General features: G+C 44.6%; 1 protein-coding gene across 4 annotated transcripts in view; it reads left to right on the forward strand.

Annotated features, from left to right (window-relative positions):
• ANKRD28 (ankyrin repeat domain 28) overlaps positions 1-19,969 on the forward strand; it is a 425,075-nt gene that overhangs the window by 380,398 nt on the left and 24,708 nt on the right. For 3 of the 4 annotated variants that reach the window (XM_033930721.1, XM_033930720.1, XM_033930722.1), the window contains one exon: positions 3,447-3,529. The exons of the other annotated variant lie outside the window; for it this stretch is intronic. In XM_033930721.1, coding sequence (XP_033786612.1) covers positions 3,447-3,529 — 83 coding nt within the window. The remainder of the gene's footprint in view (positions 1-3,446; positions 3,530-19,969) is intronic. 4 annotated transcript variants of the gene reach the window in all.

Raw genomic sequence — 19,969 nt, forward strand, 5'->3', positions numbered from 1 at the left:
GCGGCTTAATATTGAAGTGTCTTGCCCTGTCAGGCTCTGCACCCAGCCCCCTCCCCTGTCAGGCACTGCACCCAGCACCCTTCCTTCCTTCCCTCCCCTGTCAGGCTCTGTACCCAGCACCCTTCCTTCCTTCCCCTGTCAGGCTCTGCACCCTTCCTTCCCCTGTCAGACTCTGCACTTTCCCTCCCAAGCTCTGCCCTCTGTCCCCCCCTCCCTGCCCTATCTTCTTACCTCTGCTGATCGCTGGTGGAGGTGCAGCGGGCAGGAGCAAGCTTTCCAAACTCCTGCCCCGCTGCTAACCGGCTACGCGATCCAATTTCTTTATCTGAGCAGCACGAGTAGCAGCGCGATTTGGCGCTGCTTCTCGGTGCTGAGCAGCTTCCTTACTGGGTGGTATACTATGTCATATATGCCGGCATTTCTAAAGCCAATACCAGATTATTACAAATACTACAAAATACAACATTGAAGTTATTAGGTCACAAAAAGAAATGTGGTCATATTACACTGCTTTTTCTAAAATACACTGGCTTCCCACCTCAAACTGAATTCAATTTAAAATACCATCACTAGCACACAAAAGCACTGTACTCTCAAGAACTCAGTTATTTAACTGTTTTGACAATCCCATATACTCCCTTCCGCACTCTCAGATCTTTGCAAGATGGCAGACTAGTTATACCATCAGTCAAAAGAATAAAAATGGGAAACCAGAAGAGCCAATGCTTTTTTCTGTCTTGCTCCTTGCCTTTGGAATCAACTTCCCCGTTATCTGTGGTTAAGAGACAATATTCAATTGTGGATTAGGAATTAGTTATTGGACAGGAAACAGAAGGTAGGATTAAATAGCCATTTTTCTCAATTGAGTGCTACAGGAATCTGTACTGGGACTGGTGCTATTTAACTTTTTTATAAATGATCTAGAAATTGGAACAACAAGTGAGGTGATTAAATTTGCAGATGACACTAAACTGTTCAAAATTGTTAAAACACATGCAGACTGTGAAAAATTGCAGGCAAACATAAGAACATAAGAATTGCTGCTGCTGGGTCAGACCAGTGCCCAGCAGTCAGCTCCTGTGGCTTCCCTTAGGTCAAAGACCTTAGGAAATTGGCAGACTGGGTGTCCAAATGGCAGATGAAATTTAATGTAGACTGCACATTGAGAAGAATAACACAAATCATAGTTACCAGATGCTAGCTATACAGATGCGATGGTGGCCAATAAAGCAAATAAGATGCTAGGAATTATTAGAAAAGGGATGGTAAACAAGACTAAGAATGTTATAATGCCTCTGTATTACTGTATGGTGCAACCTTACCATGAGTATTGTGTTCAATTCTGGTCATCTGATCTCACAAAAGATATAACAGAACTAGAAAAGGTTGAAAGAAGATCGACCAAGATGATAAAAGGGATGGAACGCCTCTCGTTTGAGGAAAGACTAAAGGGTTCTTCAGCTTAGAAAGATTACTGAGGGGAGATAGGATATGAAGTCTACAAAATCCTGAGTGGTGTAGAGCAGGTACAAGTGGATCGATTTTTTTTTTTTTATTCCATCAAATATTACAATGACTAGGGGACACTCAATGAAGTTACAAGGAAATACCTTTAAAACCAATAGAAGGAAATATTTTTTCATTTAGAGAATTTTCCAGATTTGCAAGTATTTTTGTGAGTGACCATATAAAATCTGTGAGCAATGTATGAGCAATTGCTCATGTGTTCAGCTTAGAAGGAGCATAGCATTCTAGCAATGTTTCAAGAGGAAGCAGCCCTGTGAGCTGTGATTTGCATGCAAGTTTTTGGGTTTTTTTGATGCAGTGGTGTATCAAGGGCATGGCAGGGGGGCGGATCGCCCCGGGTGTATGCCCTAGGGGGGAGCATAGCCGGCCAGATCCGAAACCTCCTAAGACCTGTACTTCAGCGCAGCTGCTGGTCCACCCCTGCGGCCAAGAAAAAGGCTAAGAAGCTGGCGGAAGCGGCGAAAGCATCCTTTAAAGAACACCCTCCTGATCTGGCTCTATCCTACCCTCTTCGTGATGCCACCGGATAGCATTCTCAGCCATTGGTTAACCAATGGCTGAGAACGCTGTCCGATGGCGTCACGAAGGGTGCAGGATAGAGCCAGATCGGGAGAGTGTTCCTTAAAGGATGATTTTGCCACTCCTGCAGGCTTCTTAACCTTTTTCGAACCGTAGCAGTGGCGTATCAAGGGGGTGGGGCGAGGGGGTGTCAAAAAAATGATGGGCCGGGTGGGGGGGTGTCAAAAATTATGGGCCCCGGGTGTCACCCTAGGTACACCACTGTTTTGATGTATCAATAAGTTTGCTAGCAATAGATATATTCATTTTGAGCTCGTATATCATGATGTTTTTTTAGATGCTAACAAAGCTGCTAATGTGCGAACTGGTAGTAATAGGCAGTATATTCCAAAGAATGTTGCATATAATTATTGGCTTCTACAGTTATAGTATTGATATAGCTATAGTTATGTATGGTTTGGTATTTATTATGATGTTTGGTTAATTCTCTTTTCTTATGGGTCTGTCTTGTTTTCTCACTTTCTTTGAAAGGTACTGTATATACTCGAATATAAACCGGGATTTTTGGGCCAAAAAATTGTCCCCAAAATAGGGGTCCCGGTTTATATTCGGGTCACCACCTTTACCCCCCTTCCAAAATTATTGCAGGCCACCAGGCTCTGCATTCTGCCACCCTCCCTGTCGTAGCCTCAGGCTCATACCTCTACTGATGATTGTCGGTGTAGGTGCAGCGAGCAGGAGCAAACTTTCCAAGTTCCTGCCCGTTGATAACTGGCTGCCTGTGAGTGTCTTTGGCCGCTGAGAAGAAGCATGAGCAAATACGTGATTTTGCGCTGCTGCTCAGTGCTGAGCGGCTTCCGTAATGGCTCCTGCAAATTCTTGCGAGAATTCGCGAGAACCATTAAGGAAGCCGCTCAGCACTGAGCAGCAGCACAAAAATCACGCACTTGCTCGTGCTTCTTCTCAGAGGCCAAAGACACTCACAGGCAGCCAGTTAACAGCGAGAGTTAACACAGGCAGCCAGTTAACGGAGTTGGGTGCAGAGCCTGACAGGGTAGGGCACTTGAATATTAAGCCGCCCGACTTATATTTGAGTCAACTATTTTTCCTCCTTTTTTGGGGGGGGAGGGAGTCTCAACTTGTATTTGGATCGACTTATATTCGAGTATATACGGTAAGTAGAAAATTTGCATTTAGGTTTTATTTATTTGCTTTCTTTTGTGTGTTTTCAGATTTCTAATTTAAGCAAAGTTGATTCTCTTTAGTCAAGATCTGCTTGAGGAAATGGGCTACATAAAAAGGAACATATCTATAATAAATGTCAGGAGAAGAATTTTGTTTGACTGAACAAACATGAGAAAAAAGAGTAAATTAAGCATAAACACAAATGTTTTATTTAGGGTCATGAAACTAGTGCCTTGTTAATACTGGAAAGGATTACAGATAGAAACCTCATCAATGCAACTAATGCAGCTTTGCAAACGTAAGTGCACTCATTTTTTTTTTAAATCTTATCTAGTTAAAACAAGTATTTTGAATGTTTTTCTAAAGACTTGCATCATTTTTGGGTGAGTGCTCTTGTTCATAACTATAAATATTGGTCAATGCAGCAATACTAGCAACAGGGTTTTTTTGGGAGGGGGAGGAGTTTGTTTTTGTAGATTTTTCATTTTGCTTTTAAAATATAAAATTACTGGGCTTAAAATTCAAACTTTGTAGGAGCGACTCCTGTCTGATTAAACCTCACTAAGATGGCCATCCAATATTCAGTGGCACTTGTGGATAGTATTGCTGAATATTGCTTCTGACCTTCACAGCACTTTTCGGTTAATACTTGTGCATAGCTAGCACTTCTTTAGCATTCCAGACCAGTAAAGGATTAATCTTACAAGCGGGTATATATCTCATCATGACCAGCAGGTGGAGACTGAGACAAAACTTTGAAATTACATATCATGTGACACCTCCCTAATTACCTCAGTCTTCTCTCAGTCTTCAGCAGGTATGGTAAGCTGTATCCATCTCCCTTGGTAGGGCTGTTGGAATTTGTTTAGGAATTTTTGTCCCTTTTTGTTGCCGGATTGAGCTTGGTTGGACCCTGTTTGGGGGGTCCATCCGATCTCGGGGGTATCAAACCTGGCGGGTCACCTTCCTCCACTTCCCCACATTTTTGTAGAGGTGCCTCAACAGTAAGCTTTACCCCTTGATGGTAAGGCATATTGTTTAGAGAGCTAGTGGAGTCTGTTCTGTAGAAAAAAAAAATCCTGAGGCAGTGCTGGTCTAAAGGGTGCTTTCCCTTTAAATATGCTGTAAATTACTGTATTTTTCAACTAACTGGCACTTTTCTTTCAGCTAGGTTGCGTATGAAGCAATTGAGTACTTCTCAGGGGGAGAGATGCACAATTTGATCCAGACGCGAGGCAGTCGTGGCCGGCTTTGCAGGGAAGCCTAGTCTTTTCCTGCTGCCCACGGAGGGATTTCCTGACAGCTGTTTTTTTCTCTCAGCTGATGCCGGCTTTTGCCTGCTTTAGCTAGCGGCTGGGACAGTTCACTCTTCTCAGCCGCTACAGGCCCTGGAGGGACTATTTTTGGCACGTTTTGTGCCGTTTTTCCTCAGATAGCCCCTCCATCATGTATTTCGTCTCAGGTGCCTTCTCCCTGTTTTGACATAACAGGGACAGATTACAGCAGGGGACCCCTGTTGGGGCAGGGAGTCCCATGGGGCCGCCGGGGGGGATTTCCTCCTCATTTTCTTTTTGCTTTGTGTAAAGAATATAGGCGGCCAGGGGTCCTACTTGTGTCCAGAGGGTCTCGGGAGTTTGTTCCCTCCGCACCACCTGATATTTTGACCCCTTAATTCTTTTCGCATCCCCCTCCTCCCTCATCCAGGTGCCCGCGTACCACTTCAGACAAGGACTTGTTGTCTGAGGAGAGTTTTAACTAATGCATGAGGACCTGGACCCTTGGGGACACCTCCAGGATCCTCTCGAGGGGACAGCCGCTGGTACCGGAGACTTGTTTTTTTCTGTCTACTAGTGAGGAGGCGTTTGAAGTGCGCTTTTTTCAGAGGGACAAGCTCAGCAGATCTCCTTGGTGTTGTGCTTTGAGGAGGCGCCGCCTGCGAACTCAAGTATGGAGGACCCTCATCTTTGGGGGATTTCCTCTGCTTCCCTCTCTTGTCTAATACATATATTTTTTATTTCTGGATTGTATCCTAGCACAGTGGACCTCACCGGAGGCGTTTCTTCAGATTGCGTGCTCCTTGGCTTGTTTGTATCCCATCCCGGAGGGGGATAGGACTACTTTAAAGTCGCCAGTGATGGGACGCGGTGGTCTCAGCTATTGCTACGTGGCATACTGTGCCCATTGAGGGAAGTTCTGTCTTAACAGACTCTGAGGAGCGTAAGTTGGAGACCATTCTTAAACAGAATTTTGATGTCTGTCTTGAGGGTCCAGGCAGCTATTTCTGCAGGACTGATGGCTCGGGCTGTGTTTCGGTGGGCCGAGCAGGTCCTTGACAGTGAGTCTGTTGGCTGCCTCTTTCCTCTCAGACGCCCTCTATGATTTCTTGTGGTCGTCTTTCAAATCCATAGCTGCGCGTCGGACCTTCTGGCTTCAGGCTTGGTTGACGGACGTAGTGGCCCTCTCTGAACTCTTTAACTTTTCTTTTTCAGGGATCTTTGATGTTTGCCAGAGGTTTTGGACTAGTTAGTTCAAAGTCTGATGGACTCTAAAGTGCCCTGCTTGCCTGAAGACAGTGCTTGCCAGGCTCTTCAAGGTGGCACTGCTCAGGGGAGTCTGCAAGATTTCTGCAGGTACCGTCCTGAGCGTGGGACTGCTCACTACCTGACCTCTGATTTTGCCAGGGGTCGTTTCTTTCAGCGAATGTAATCCTGTTGGGCCCGTCGGGAGGCTGAGAATCCCTCTGTTGGTTCCCCCGCTGTCCGTCCTGCCCAATGACTCTGTGCCCCGCACCCCTCTGGTTCCGGTGGGTGCTCGGCTGGAGGTGATTCAGGATGGTTCTGCTCTGCAGTTTGCCCATTCCCTGCAAGATCATTTTCTAGCTTCTCGTTGTCATGCACCGTGGAAGAAGCAGGATTTTCGCCAGATCCTTAAAAGATTGCTAGATCTCAGAGCTGTGGTTCTAGTGCCCCCTCCGGAGTCGGGAACCGGCAGATACTCGATTTTTGTGGTGCCCAAGAAAGAGGGGACTTTTCAACCCATCTCACAGTTCCGTCTTTTTGCATGAAGACTCTGCAATCGGTGATTCTGGCGGTTCAGGTAGGGAAGTATCTAACCTTTCTTGACCTGATAGAGGCCTACTTGCACATTCCAATCCAGACCTCTTTGTTTTGCGATCTTGGGACAGCACTTTCTTCATTTTGTGTGCTCCCTTTTGATCTGAATCGAGGAGACTATTGCTTCCACTTATCTTCTTCAGAAAAAGACTGTCCCGGATTTTCTCAAAGCTCATTCTACTCGGGATCAGGCAGCTTCTTGGGCTAAGTCTTTGCTGGTGCCAACTGTGGATATTTGTAAGGCGGCGGTCTGGTTTTCCCTACATTCCTTTGTCAGTCACTACCATGTGGACGTTCAGGCATGTAGGGGCGCAGTGTTCGGTGCGCATGTTCTGGTGTCAGCCCTTCAGGGGTTCCACCCATGATGGGGACTGCTTTGGTACGTCCCGCTTGTAAGATTAATCTTATACCAGTCTGGAGAAGTTAGAAGAAAGTAAATTACACTTCTCCCTCTGAATCCGTGGTTTCGGCATCCGCGAATTTGGTTATTCGCAATTTTTAAACAAAATTTTTTTTTAATTTTTCAGGGTATTTTAAGCCCTGTAAGCCCCCCCTTAAGCCTTACCTAGTGGTCTAGCGGGTTTTCGTGGCAGGAGCGATCTTCCCACACTCCTGCCCCATGCAGATTGCTCATAGGAAATGGCTGCTTTGAGCTCCCGTAGTCTCTCAAGACTACGATGGGAGTTCAAGGCAGCTTTTTCCTATGAGCGATCTGCATGGGGCAGGAGTGTGGGAAGATCGCTCCTGGTCCGAAAACCTGCTAGACTACCAGGTAAGGCTTAAGGGGGGGCTTACAGGGCTTAAAATAGCCATGGGAAGAGAGGGTTAAGGGCTGAAATGGCCCGAATATTATTCGCAGGCCGGCTCTGTCCCTAACCCCCGTGGATACAGAGGGAGAAGTGTAGCAGGTAAGAACCTAATTTCTCCTTCATTAGCACTCTCCAGACCAGTATAGGAACCCACCCTTTCTATTGTGTTCTTGCGTGCAGATTTTCATTCTTTGATTGGTTCCTAGTATTTTTCTAGGGCCAGGGAGATTAAGAGCTGTGGCTTGGCTGGCAAGCTGTGGGGACCTTTGCTATTTGCATTTGTTCCTTTGCATTTTCCAACAGCATTTCTGTTTTTATTTGTTGATACTCCTGTTCGGAGTCTTGTTTGTTTTCTGTATATAGTTCTTAGCTCCTCTTGGCTATTTGGCAGACTGAGGTAATTAGGGAGGGGTCACATGATATGTACAGTTCCAAAGTTTTGTCTCAGTCTCCACCTGCTGGTCATGATGAGATATATCCGCTTGAAAGATTAATCCTATACCAGTCTGGAGAAGCTACAAGAAAGTAAATTAGCAGGTAAGAACCTAATTTCTCCTTAACTCGTCAGCAGTAATATTCAGTCTGTTAAATGGTTAAATAAGTAGAATGAGGTTAGGAAAGCCACTGCCTAATTAACTTCTGGGTGACCACATTTACCCAGTATTCAGTGATGGTGCTTGGAAGTGGCCCAGAATTGAATATCCAGTCTTGAAAATCACTGACCACTATGGGCTGAATATTACCCTAGTTTACCCATTAAAGTCTGGTTGTTTTATATGGATCCTTGTTAGTGTCCCAGAGTTTTTATGCATAATATGTGCAGGACAATTGTCAAAAGCCATTGGCCCGAGAAAAAAGCAAGATGGCGCTCGAGCAGGATGCGAGTTGAGGGAGCTCCCGTCGCTTTGGAAGTTTTTTCCTCTTATTTGTTTCCTTATTATTTCTAAGTACCTGCGGAATGCCCAAAAGATGGGGAAAGCCGAGGGGCAATCCTCCAGCGGCTCCGGAAACCTCAACGCCGCAGCAGACTGCGATTACAGCGTTCGCAGTCCATCAAACTTCGGCGGGTGTTCCTGTTGCTGTATAAGGGGAAGTGCACAGCCTAGGCAGCGATCTTTCGCTGAGCCCGTGTGGACCACAAACTCCCCCCATGCCCGGAGATACTGAGGCGGGACAGACGAGCCTGGAGGACTCACCGATTGGTGAGGAGCATTTCGAACGCCCAGCTAACCCGGATGTCAGCACGTTGTCATCGACTCAAGCTCTGGAGCCGATGCAGGTGGGGAATTTTCTCCCGCTGAGAACGAGTGGTGGTGAGGGCGAGGGAACTCGCGGGTTGACCCGCGTAGAAGGAGCCACTTCCCAACAGGCTGATTTTTCCCCCCTCAAGCCACTTGTGAAACCGGCAGCGGTGACTTTGGATTCGATCTGGACCGCGATAGAAAACCTACATGCTGTATGTACTAACTTTGTTATAAATACTTTAAATTTATCTGCCAAGATAACCCATTTGGAGACCTCTGCTCAACTTCAGAAGGAAGAAATATCTAAATTGGAGAAAACAACAAATGAAACGAAGACTATGCTTGTTAAACAAACATCTGACAAAATGTTATTAATGAGAAAAATTGAAAATTTGGAAAATCAACAAAGGAACTTAAACTTGAGATTTTTAAATTTTCCTATTGCTAAATATTTTTCTCCTTTAGAATTGTTTAAAAAATTTTTGGTAACGGTGCTGAAAGTTCCAGACTCTAACTTACCCCCTGTACAAAAAATTTATTATTTAAAAAAGATTACAGAGGACACTCAAGGGGAAAAGACTGAGTTAGATGTCTCTGCATTATTGGAATCATCTGTGATAGAGGTGCAAGGTCGTGCTACATTGGTAGTTACGCTTGTGTTTCTACAAGATAAAGAAATGTTACTGAAATTATACTTTAAAATGAAACAGGTCTCCTATTTAGGTGAAAAGGTGAATATATTTCCAGATGTATCTAAATGTAATGTAATGTAATGTAATTTATTTCTTGTATACCGCTACATCCGTTAGGTTCTAAGCGGTTTTAAGAAAATATACATTTAAAATTGAAAGTAAGAAGTAAGAAAGGTGCTTAATAAATTCCCTTACTGTCCCGAAGGCTCACAATCTAACTAAAGCACTTGAAAGTTGATAAAGAAGTGAAAAATAAAGAAGAAGATTAATGTTAAACATTTTAACTCGACAGCATTGATCTGAATATTACTTTGGTAGTGGAAGAGAGGAGAAAAAAGGAATAGATGTAAAAGGGAGAACCGTTGGAAAATAGAATTTTGGAGAGAATTTAAATGAAGGAGATATAACATAATAAAGGCAGAATTAAAAACAATAGATAAGGTTAAAGAAATTTATAATATGATAAGAAAAATAAAGTAAAAATGAAAAATAGTGTCTTTAAACACGTTGTTGCTAGGGTAAATAGAATACTCCTGTCCTGTATTTTCTGTGCCAACCTGGGCCGACGGATAGCGGGACACCAGGGCAGAAGTCCTCCGAATCTCGGGTAGGCAGGTGACGACTAGACCAACGCTGCTGAAGTCTTGCATGCAGGATACAGGCGGAGGAGGCAAATGCACTGCAACAGTCACAAGGCGCCGAGCTGTACACTGGCATCACTGGGGCCGAGGCCAACATGGAGCTCCCTCTTTGCTGCTGTTACGCTCCCGCACCACCTGAACTCCGCATCCTCGGCGAGAAACCCTGGAGAAATGATGATGATGGATGATGGGACCTCGGGGCAAAAGTACCTCCATAGCCTCTCACTCCAACACCCAATCCTCCAGCTCAGAGACAGGCCAACGGGCTATCCAAGCAGTCCACCCAACATGCAGGCTCCAAGCCAAAGTGCACCACGATCAGCAGCAGGGGAGAAGCAGTGATCTTGAGTCCTTGCTTCAGCAATGTGCTCGACGGTAACTGTGATCTGCTGTAGCCACCTCTCTCACCAATATACACCAGCAGACATGGAGCATGACGGCCCAAGGAAGACAGGAGGCCCGAATCAGACTCCGCCCCAACACCTGATGCCGTGTACCTAAGGAGCAGCCACCAGCAGCAGGGAAGACGCAGCAGAAACTGTAAGACCACAGCAGGGAATTGATGGCTACGATCCGATGCAGCCAAAAGCACAAGATCAGCAAATCATCCACTCAGTGAAAGGACCATGCTCCGAAGTGACACAGAAGGCGAGTGGGATCACAGGATTCAGCAGTTAATGGCCAAGAGCGGGTGTTTCCGTTAGAAGAGGAAAACGGATTAAATAAGAGTAAGAACTTAGAATAAAGTAAAAAATAAGGATAAATCATCTAAAATTTTAAAAAAATGAAGTAAAATGATGCAAAAAGAACAAAATAAAACAAAAAGAACTGAAAAAATGGCAGACAACAGAACTTACAACCTAACCTGCCGCCATTTTGAAAAGAAAGGACTCGATCTCGCAGGAAATAATTTCTTACATACCGTACAAGAGTGGTTTCTTTAGGGGCAAGTTTTCAGTTAAGGTTTCCTTGTAAGTGTTTTATTTCCTATCAAGGAAATAAGTATATCTTTTTTGAACCGGCCCAATTGGGTTTTTTCCTGGAAGGTAAAGGGCTTTCTACCGTGGCCCAGACCGAAACTGAAATTGTATAATGTGGTCATAAAATGATAAGAATGATGTATGTTCGAGCTTATTTTCCTTTTATTATATATTTAGCTTTTTGATCCTTGATTCCCACAAGGAGATTTATTAAGCTTTTTTCTCCCTCAATAGGTGGACTATATTTAAGAGATTTTCTTCTTTTTCTTTTGTTTCATATTCATTTGTTTAATGATGAATTGAAAAAGATGTATTCAATATTTCTTGTACAATTCTCTATGTAATTATTTGAAAATATAAATAAATAAAAAATTTTTTTAAAAGCCATTGGCCTGGATAAATATCCATTTTTATATGAGTTATGCTATTATTTCTACATGCTTGGGATAGTATTCTTGTTTGATTGGTTTAGGAGGCATCTCGATGTGCTTTTGTATGATTTTACATGTTTTAAATTTATGTCTATTGTACCCGCCTAGGCAATAAGCAGGTTAAAAATAGATAAATAAAATCATGGTAAAATGGCCATCTAAAAATAAATCTGGCTTAGAATATGAATTGGGTTTTTCAACATGCATGCTCAAAGAGAGTTAAGAGAGAACTATCCCTGAGGGCATGTTTTGGGCAGAATTAAGAAATTATTCCAGGACAAGCAGGCAGCCTATTCTCACACATGAGTGACGTCATCCACGGAGCCCGGATTCAGACAGCCTCGCAAGCAGACTGGTTAGCTTGGAGGTCACCCATGTGTGAGAATAGGCTGCCTGCTTGTCCTGGGATAAAGCACAGTTACTTACTGTAACAGGTGTTATCCAGGGACAGCAGGCAGCTATTCTCACAACCCATTCACCTCCCCTGGTTGGCTTCTCTGCTAGCTATCTGAACTGAGGAGACTCGCCCTGCGCTGGGCGGGAAGGCACTCGCGCATGCATGCATGCACAGTGCGGCTGACTCGAAACTTCTAAGTTTCTACAAGCAAGTCTGCTTGCGAGGCTGTCCGCATCCGGGCTCCGTGGTTGACGTCACCCATGTGTGAGAATTGCTGCCTGCTGTCCCTAGATTACAACTGTTACAGTAAGTAACTGTGCTTTATGGACATACATTGTATTTTCAAACATACATATTATTCCCCAGCCAAATTTAACCTACACACAGAGTTTGCATTCACTACCTTTGCATCTAGGTGGGCTGTTCTGAAAATTGCCCCTGTAAACTATACTTTCAATATGAATTGAATAACAGACATTGGGGTAAGATATGTTAGAGATTTATGATCTAATGAACTGCATATTTTTAGTGCAAACATTTAAAAATTTAAAAATAAAATGTATATGAATCAAAATGCAGAGGTTCAAAGAGTTGAGCCAAAGAGGAAACAATTAAACAGGCAACCACCTGGATGGACTATCTGCCATCTACTTTGTTATTATGTTATGATAAAATAAAGAAATTAGAAGAAAAAAAGGGATGGTTGTTAAAGGGTAAAGGTTTGCATGAAGTGTAGACATTGTTTAAAAATACCATCTTGGATGCCTAGACAAAATATAGCCTTTGTACTAAAAGAGGTCAGAGGAAGAACAAACTGCCAGCATGATTACCGTATTTTCGCGGATATAACGCGCGCTATATGCGTTTTTACCTACCGCGCATACCCCTCGCGCGTTATACGCGTGAGCGCGGTATACAAAAGTTTTTCTACATAGTTCCCACCCCGCCCGACGCCCGATTCACCCCCCCAGCAGGACCGCTCGCACCCACACCCCGAACGACCACTCGCACGCGCTCCCACCCGCGATCGGAGCAAGAGGGAGCCCAAGCCCTCTTGCCCGGCCGACTCCCCGACAATATCGGGCCAGGAGGGAGCCCAAACCCTCCTGGCTACGGCGACCCCCTACCCCCACCCCGCACTACATTACGGGCAGGAGGGATCCCAGGCCCTCCTGCCCTCGACGCAAACCCCCCCTCCCTCCCTCCAACGACCGCCCCCCCCAAGAACCTCCGACCGCCCCCCCAGCCGACCCGCGACCCCCCCTGGCCGACCCCCACGACACCCCCACCCCCCTTCCCCGTACCTTTGCTAGTTGGCCGGACAGACGGGAGCCAAACCCGCATGTCCGGCAGGCAGCCAACGACGGAATGAGGCCGGATTGGCCCATCCGTCCCAAAGCTCCGCCTACTGGTGGGGCCTAAGGCGCGTGGGCCAATCAGAATAGGCCCTGGAGCCTTAGGTCCCACCTGGGGGCGCGGCCTGAGGCACATGGTCGGGTTGGGCCCATGTGCCTCAGGCCACGCCCCCAGGTGGGACCTTAGGCTTCAGGGCCTATTCTGATTGGCCCACGCGCCTTAGGCCCCACCAGTAGGCGGAGCTTTGGGACAGATGGGCCAATCCGGCCTCATTCCGTCGTTGGCTGCCTGCCGGACAGGCGGGTTTGGCTCCTGTCTGTCCGGCCAACTAGCAAAGGCTGCTTAGGAAGCTGTGGAACCACGGGGTGGGCGGGGATGTACACAGATGGATCAAGCACTGGCTGTCAGGTAGACTACAGAGGGTCGGAGTAAAGGGCCAATATTCTGACTGGCGGGGAGTCACGAGCGGTGTGCCGCAGGGATCGGTGCTGGGGCCGCTACTCTTCAACATATTTATCAATGACCTGGAAACGGAGGCAAAGTGTGAGGTTATAAAATTTGCAGACGATACCAAGCTCTGCGCCAGAGTTAGGACCAGGGAGGAGTGTGAGGAACTGCAAAGGGACCTCGATAAGCTGGAGGACTGGGCAAACAAATGGCAAATGCGCTTTAACGTAGATAAATGCAAGGTCATGCACATAGGGAAAAAGAACCTGTTGTTCGAGTATAAAATGGGGGGGAGATTGCTGGAAGACACTGGACTTGAGAGAGACTTGGGTGTGCTAGTGGATCCATCCGCACAGTGTGCAGCAGCCTCGAAGAAAGCCAACAGGATGCTGGGCATAATCAGGAGAGGCATATCAACCAGGACGCGGGAAGTCATCATGCCGCTGTATCGAGCGATGGTGCGCCCACATCTGGAATACTGCGTTCAATATTGGTCGCCGCACCTCAAGAAGGACATGGCAGTTCTTGAGAGAGTCCAAAGGAGGGCAACGAAACTGGTAAGAGGGCTGGAAAACTTCCCATATGCTGAGAGGCTGGATAAACTGGGGCTCTTCTCTCTGGAAAAAAGGAGGCTCAGGGGGGATATGATAGAGACCTTCAAAATACTTAGGGGCATAGAGAGGGTGGACAGGGACAGGTTCTTCAGACTAAAAGGGACGACAGGTACAAGGGGGCACTCAGAGAAACTGAAGGGAGATAGGTTCAAATCAAATGCAAGGAAGTTTTTCTTCACCCAAAGGGTCGTGGACAAATGGAATGCGCTCCCGGAGGAAGTGATCCGGCAGAGTACAGTACAGGGATTCAAACAGGGATTGGACAGATTCCTGAGGGAAAAGGGGATCGTGGGGTACTGAGGGAGGTGCTGGGGTGTTGCATAAGTATAGACAGCTCACCAGGTCATGCAGGTGCAAGGCCGGAGGGTTAGGACATTGATGGGAAGATAGGACTTCGATGAGAAACCTAGGGGGCAAGGGGGCCCCTTCTGGTGATTAAGGCAGGTCATGACCTGTTGGGCCGCCGCGGGGGCGGACTGCTGGGCGGGATGGACCTCTGGTCTGACCCGGCAGAGGCACTACTTATGTTCTTATGTTCTTATAAGACAGATGCCAGACTATGGGGGAGCGGAGGGAAGAAGATGGGTGCTAGACGGGGACGGTGACGGGGCGGTGAATGGGATGGCAGGGGCGGTGAAAGGGATGGCGGTGACAGGGCGGTGAAGGGAACTGCGGTGATGGGGCGGTGCAGAAGATGGTGGGCCGGGGACGGTGCAGTGACGGGGACAGATTTTTTCCCCGTGTCATTCTCTAGTGGTAATACCAAATTACAACTGAAAAGGATAGAACAGCAGTGAACATTCAGGGCTAATACAATGGAACCAGCAGATTTAAATGGAACTATTGAATGGCAAGCATTTTATTAAGAAATACTTCTGCAAAAATGTATGGATTTTAGTAGAGGACTAATGCTCTCTTTGTAAAATCTTAAAATCCTTAATTTTTAATGGTAGAAATAGTGCTGTACTCCCTTTAAAAAATTTTGACATCTGATTGGTGCTTTTGAATTAGAGTTTTCTGCTTTAAAAACTGAGCCAGATTGATAAGTTAAAAAGTGATAAATCACCTGGTCTGGATGGTATACATCCCAAGGTACAGAAAGAACTCAAACTTGAAATTGCTGATCTGCTGTTAGTGAAGGTTGAAGAGTAGCCAGTGTAATTCCAATTTTTAAAAAGGGTTCCAGGAGTGATCCAGGAAATTACAGACCGTTTAGCTTGAAATCACAGTGCTGGGTAAAATAGTAAAAAATATTATAAAAAATAAAATTACAGAGCACATAGGCAAACATGGTTTAATGGGACGATCAGCATCCAGAGAAAGTCCTGCCTCACAAATTTGCTTCGTTTCTTTGAAGGTATAAATAAACATGTGGATAAAGGTGAGCCTGTTGATGTAGTGTAAGATGAGCCAGTTGATGTAGTATATCTAGATTTTCAGAAAATCTTTGACAAAGTTCCTCATGAGAGACTTCTGAGAAAATTAGAGAGTCATGGGATAGGAGGCAATGTTCTGTTGTGGATTAGGAATTAGTTATTGGACAGAAAAAAAGAGGGTAGGGTTGAATGGCTGTTTTTCTCAATGGAGGAGGAGAAATAATGAAGTGCTGCGGGATTCTGTACTGGGACCAATGCTATAACATATTTATAAATGATCTGGAAATTGGAACTAGTCAGTTAATTAAATTTGCAGATCACACAAAACTATTCAAAGTTCTGAAAACACTGTGAAAAGGCTGTGAAAAATTACAGGGAGACCTTAGAAAATTAGAAGACTGGGCATCCAAATGACAGTTGAAATTTAATGTGGACAAAAGCAAAGTGATACACATTGGGAAAAATAATCCAAATCATAGTTACCTTAGGAGTCCGCGCTCAAGAAAAAAAAATCTACATGTCGTCATAAACACTATGCTGAAATCTTCTGCCCAGTATGTGGTGGTGGCCAAAAAAAGCAAATAGGATGCTAGGAATTATTAGGAAAAGGATGGTAAATAAGACCAAGAATATTATAATGCTTTTATTTCTCCATGGTATGACTTCACCAGTTCTAATCACTGTATCTCAAAAAAAAATTATAGCGGAATTAGAAAAGGTTCAAAGAAGAGCTACCAAAAGAGGATGGAATTTCTCTCATATGAGGAAAAACTAAAGAGGTTAGGGCTCTTTAGCTTAGAAAAGAAACAGCTGATGGGGCTATGTTTGATGTCTACCAAATCCTGAGTGGTGTAGAATGGGTAAAAGTGTATCGGTTTTTCATTCTTTCAAAAGATACAAAGACCAAAGGATACTCAATGAAATTACCTGGAAATACTTTTAAAATAAATAGGAGGAAATATGTTTTCACTTGTTAAGTTCTGGAACTCGTTGCCAGAGATTGTGGTAACAGTGGTTAGCATAGCTGAGTTTAAAAAAATGTTTGGACAAGTTCATGGAAGAAAAGTCCAATTTCTGCTATTGAGACAGGCATGGGAAAGCCTTTACTTGCCCTGGGATCAGTAGCATGGAATGTTACTCTTTTGGTTTCTATAAATCACAAAAAGGGAGTAGAATCTACACAAAATATATCGCTAAACACATCTATAGTGGAAACATAACAATCCCAATGATCTTGTTGTTAATGTATAGATACATCAGAAGATACTAACTTTTATTATTTTATATTTTTATTTTTATGGAGGAAAAAGACCTCCGTGAAAGGGACAAGACCACAAATGTTAATCATGTAGCGGAATCACTGACCCGGATCAAATTTCAATCGTAGGTTAAGAAAACTTCCAGTATCTTTAATAATATAAACAGCACAGAGAAAACCACTTATCTTGATTCCCATCAAGATATGCTGTTTTCTCAATGCGATTTATAATAAAGACACAGATATTGGAGGGAGAGGGTTTTTTACCTATGATTGAAATTTGATCCAGGTCAGTGATTCTGCTACATGATTAACATTTACGGTCTGTCCTTTTCACTGAGGTCTTTTTCTTCCATAAAAATATATATGTATCTACACATTAACAACAAGATCAGTTAGATTGTTTTGTTTCCACTATAGATGTGTATAACTGTTTTGATTTCTGTCAGGTACTTGTGACCTGGATTGGCCACTATTGGAAACAGGATACTGGGCTATTCTTATGTTCTTATCATATTTGTGTTGCTAAGCCTATCTCTGTACAGCCTCTAATTATTTACTTTATGCGAGGTTTGATGTTGACAAAGCTCCTACTCAAACCTCCCATGGTGTCTTAGAATCTGAACATTGTCCTCACCCAGCTGGTAAAAGCTCTTTTTGAGCCACTAGACAAGAGTTTCTCAAACACTGTACACGAGCCACTTGTTGGGGGTACTCGGCACTGCGCAGGAATTCCTCTTTAATCACCACCGCCAGGGATCCCATGTCTTCCTTCCTGCCCGCCCCTCTCTGCTGAAGCGCCACTGCTGCCGAGATCCCATGCCCTTCCTATATTCACCCCCCTGCTGAAGCCGACCCAAAAAGGCTTCCCTCCGATGTCAGAGCCAACATCAGAGGGAAGTCTTCCGGGTCAGCAGGAGATCCCAGTTACCTCCTTCAGGGCTGCATCCCTGTGTGACTGAAGGCAAGAAGGAGCAGCCGAGCTGGACGGCCCTGAAGGGAGCAAGTGCTTTGTAGCAAGTAAGGGAAAGAGGAGACATGATCGTGGGACAAGGGGAGAAAGGAGGGGGAATGTGGGACAAAGGCTGGAAGGTAGGGAGGGGGCACGAACCTGAGACACAGAAAGAAGGAAGGGGGGCACAAACTTGGGGCAAAGAAGGGAGGGAGGAAGCACTAACTTGGGATAATTTTTGGGCATGAGTGGGAGGGAAAGATTTGGTGCACATGAGGAAAGGAAGAAAGGAAAATTGTTGGGCATAGAGAGAGGATTGAGGTAGAGATGCATGGGGAACAGAAGGATGAGAGGGAGAAATGTTTGATTTGGTGGTGAAGAGGGAACAGAGGGACAGATTGAAAGGGATGCAAGGGGGAGGAATGTTGGACATAGTGATGGAGGGAGAGATGTGGTATGGTGCTGGAGAGGGGTGATAGAAGGAGTAATGGACATGAGGCTGGTGGGCAGTGGAGAAAAATGCTGCACATGATCCTGGACATGAGAGAGGGAGAAATGTTGGATGTGGCAGTAGAGGGGGTGGGAGAGATGCATCATGAATCCCTCTTTCCCCACTTCCTTTGCAGCAAGGGAGGGAATGAGAGAAAGACAGATGGATAGTGAAAGAGAGAGGGAGACATGTTGCCAGTAGGGATGGAGGAGAGAGAGGAAGAAAAGTTGGGCTCATGAAGTGACAGAAAGAGATGTTGGTTAGGGAAGGGAATGAGGTTCAGAGGAGAGAAAGCATGCAGGAGGCAGAAAGAAAGAAATATTGGATGCACAGTCGGAAGGAAGTGCACCTGGAGACTCATGAAATCACTAGACACTAAAGGTAGGAAAAATTATTTTCAATTTAGTGATCAAAATGTGTCAGTTTTGAGAATTTATATCTGCTGTCTATATTTTGCACCATATTGGTCTATTTTTCTAAAGTTGTTATTGAGGTGACATTGCATATTTTAAAGTCATCTGCCTCTTTGGAAAAAACAAACAAACAAATATAAATGATGATTAACATTTTCTCTGCGTACAGTGTGCTTTGTGGTTTTTAAAAAAAATTTATGGTTACCATTATATATTAATAAGATTATATTGTGTGTATTTGAAAAATGAATGATAGAAATTACATTACAATTAGTACTATTCTGAGGGTGGAGTCAGGGGCAGAACTTGGGTGGGTCTGGAGCAGAGCTTGGGCGGAGATACTCGGTTGATATTTGTTAGACTTAGGGGGGTACTTGGCTTGAAGAAGTTGAGAAACACTGCGCTAGACCACTGTCAGCTAAAGTACCTGGCACGTAAGGTCCTGTTTTTGGTGACGGCCACTTCAGCTTGCAAAGTTAGTGAGCTTCAGGCCTGGGCTGGTCCACCTTATACTAGATTTCATCATTACAAGGTAGTTCTCTGCATGTATTCTAAGTTCCTTCCTAAGGTGGTATGAGAGTTCCATCTTACAATCAGTCAATCATTCTGCCAACATTCTTCCCCAAACTGCATGCTAATCCTGGTGAAAGTACACTGCATACCTTAGACTGCCAGTGAGCCTTGGCCTTCTTTCTGAAGTGGACTAAAACACATAGAAAGTCCACCCTGCTTTTTGTTTCTTTTGATTCCAACAGGAATCACTTTATCCAATTGACTAGCACTAGCCCACTTTATCCAATTGACTAGCAGATTGCATCTCCTAAATTTATGCCTAGGCTGGACTGACTTTAGAGGGTCATATCACTGCTCATAATGTCAGAGCCATAACTACGTCTGTAGCCCGTTTGAGGTCAGCTTCCATTGAGGAGATCTGCAAAGCTGCAATTTGGTCTTCAGTTCACATATTCACATCTCATTACTGCCTCGAGCAAAATACCTGACATGACTGTCTGTTCGGTCAGACAGTCCTGCAGAATTGGTTTGGTATCTAGAACCCAACTCCATACTCCTGGGGCTCATTTTATTCAGTTCCAGGCTGCACCTCCACATCCACTATCTGTTTGAGGTTGATTGGTTCAAGATAGTCTTGCAACAAGACTATTGTCCTGCTGCTGCTGCTGCTGTTTTCAGTGAAGCCTGGTAGCTAGGGATTCCCAGATGTAGGATACCACTGTCCTACTTGTCCTCGGAACACACCTGTTACAGATAAGTAACTTCATTATATCTATATGGCAGATGAAATTTAATATGGTCAAGTGCATAATGATGCATGTAGGAACAAATCTGGATTATGGGAATAATTTTGTAAGATATTTGAATATGTAAAGTAGAAGGGTATTATGCATTCAAGTAGGATCTTACAAAATTGCTTAAGGTTCCATATGTAAAGAGTAGGCACAAAGGAATCCTAGAACCTACGTACTTTCTACTCCAATTGTTCCCAAACTAGGATAAGGCCCCAAAT

Source organism: Geotrypetes seraphini, chromosome 2, assembly GCF_902459505.1.
Source record: "Geotrypetes seraphini chromosome 2, aGeoSer1.1, whole genome shotgun sequence".
NCBI lineage: Eukaryota > Metazoa > Chordata > Amphibia > Gymnophiona > Dermophiidae > Geotrypetes > Geotrypetes seraphini.